The sequence below is a fragment of the Nansenia antarctica genome, assembly GCF_963989245.1.
Source record: "Nansenia antarctica genome assembly, chromosome: 7".
NCBI classification, from domain to species: domain Eukaryota; kingdom Metazoa; phylum Chordata; class Actinopteri; order Argentiniformes; family Microstomatidae; genus Nansenia; species Nansenia antarctica.
Window position 1 is genome coordinate 31,790,816 of NC_137677.1, and position 2,500 is coordinate 31,793,315.

The 2,500-nt window shown below is 49.4% G+C and overlaps 1 protein-coding gene across 1 annotated transcript in view; it reads left to right on the forward strand.

Moving 5' to 3' along the window:
- The first annotated feature begins 686 nt into the window (after positions 1–686).
- The window catches only part of smu1a (SMU1 DNA replication regulator and spliceosomal factor a), an 18,710-nt gene continuing 16,896 nt past the window's right edge, over positions 687–2,500 (forward strand). Inside the window, exon 1 of the mRNA XM_080536145.1 lies at positions 687–793. Coding sequence (XP_080392271.1) covers positions 768–793 — 26 coding nt within the window. The 5' untranslated portion in view covers positions 687–767. The remainder of the gene's footprint in view (positions 794–2,500) is intronic.

Sequence of the window (2,500 nt, forward strand, 5' to 3'; positions counted from 1 at the left end):
TGTCCATATTCACAAAATCAAAGTTATCCTTATTGATTATTATTATTTAGATCGTTTGAGCTAGCTGGCATAAGCTATTCTGCTGGGCGAGAGGTGAAATGTTAAGTGAACTTGAAAGTGATAAGAGCCAATCAGTAGCTCTTATCGGAATGAAAGAACTACTCTGATTGGCTGTAAGCATGCTTACCCATGTCACATTAAACAGCGGGTTGAGGCATCGGAAAAAAATTAAAAAGAAATGTTCACGCATTCGAATGTACGCGAGGGAAAGCAGAGAGCGGAGTGCTTATATGCAAAGCAGAGTAGGGAGGGCTTTACTCCTACAGGTGGCGCTAAAAATGCAACGTCAAAATGAATGACTCCTGCTGCCCTGGGAGTCTGGGACCTAAAATACGACTCTTTTAATGAAAACAAACAAACGGTTACATGCACTTTTATTTTAATATTTTCCTTTTTTCTTTTTTCGTTGGGTAAGCACTGCTTACCCTGCTTATATGGACGGCACGTCCCTGGCGACTTCAGAGTATTGAGACGAACTGAGAGGTGGAAGAGAGCGACTTCAGAGTATTGAGACGAACTGAGAGGTGGAAGAGAGCGACTTCAGAGTATTGAGACGCAGCCCAGTGTACTGCAAACCCCGCCCACCTGAACTGCGCAGACTCCGCCCACCTGAACTGCGCAGACTCCGCCCCCCTGACCTAAACGCTGTGTGCGTGTCTCTGCCTGCCGTCCTCTCCTCTCCTCTCTGTGTTTAATCATATTTAATCATGTCTCTGGAAGTGGAATCGGCGGAGTAAGTCCTCTATGTTCCCCTTTCCCCCCATCTGTAACTGTCTCTCTGAGCCGCGCGGTGTCTAGGGGTTTACCCGCCAGCTGTTAGGACATGTCTCGGTCCGCTGAGGCCTAGTCGTAGTGGTCGCTACCTGCAGCTAGCTGGCTAAGCTAAGCTAAGCTACCACAGCACCGTGTAACTCGACGCGGCTCGTTGCTATGGTAGCGTTAGCATTAGCACGCTATGATGCTAACGCGGCGAGCTGTGCAGTTTAGCTTCTGTCCGTGTTTGTGTAACGTGTTGGGGATTGACGCCAGTGGTGTTTTATGTGTTTTATTGCTGTAAGCTAAACAGTGGAACGACTTAAATACGACAATGTGTGTGTGTGTGTGTGTGTGTGTGTGTGTGTGTGTGTGTGTGTGTGTGTGTGTGTGTGTAGGACAGAGAGACAGACATGCTAACTGCAGGCTAACAGGCTAACAGGCTAGGTGCAGCATAACATGCGAGTTGACTGCTCTCAGTCATAGCTTGTAAGTCTGTGTGTGTGTGTGTGTGTGTGTGTGTGTCTGTGTGTGTGTGTGTGTCTGTGTGTCTGTGTCTGTGTTGCATTCAGCCCCAGCTGGTTTGACTGTTGCCCTCCTGTGAGTTCCTTGGTCCAAACCACCCAGCAGGTAGATGTTGTTAGATGGTTGAGGAGCATCCAAAAGCATTTCATGACATCGCGTCTTCCTCATGGTGTCGGCCTAAAAGACCATTACAATTGTATTCCACTGTATGATCGTCAGTCTAAGATGTCCACCGATGATCAGAATCAGCACACAAGAGTAGTACCATTCTTTGGATTTGGTGCCTCAACATTGGCATGTTGCATTGCAGCGTCAAGATGCACAATCTCAACAACACGTGAAGTCAATGACTACAATAAGTAATGCTAACAGTCATAAAGTAACGGTACTACAGTAGCTTCAACAGAGCAACACATGTACAAAGTTTAAAAGTACAATGAGACGAAATGCAATATTGTACAGTAGAGAAGTTGTTATGTACTTCACGAGTAATCCACTGCTGTGCAAGTAGTTATAATATGTTACAGTATGTTCATTTGTGGTCTGGGGTGGTCCAGTGGTCCAGCACCATGGCCTGGGGTGGTCCAGTGGTCTAGCACCATGGCCTGGGGTGGTCCAGTGGTCTAGCACCATGGCCTGGGGTGGTCCAGTGGTCTAGCACCATGGCCTGGGGTGGTCCAGTGGTCTAGCACCATGGCCTGGGGTGGTCCAGTGGTCTAGCACCGTGGCCTGGGGTGGTCCAGTGGTCTAGCACCATGGCCTGTGGTGGTCCAGTGGTCTAGCACCATGGCCTGTGGTGGTCCAGTGGTCTAGCACCATGGCCTGTGGTGGTCCAGTGGTCTAGCACCATGGCCTGGGGTGGTCCAGTGGTCTGGTACCATAGCCTGTGGTGGTCCAGTGGTCTAGCACCATGGTCTGGGGTGGTCCAGTGGTCTAGTACCATGGCCTGTGGTGGTCCAGTGGTCTAGCACCATGGCCTGGGGGGGTCCAGTGGTCTAGCACCATGGCCTGGGGTGGTCCAGTGGTCTAGCACTATGGCCTGGGGTGGTCCCTCACTTTCCTGTCTCTCTTCACTGTATCTGTCCAATGAAAAAGTGAAAAATATGAGTGGGACTGCCCCACTCAGAAAAAATAACAATATGTTCCTCTGTGTTCCACCCTG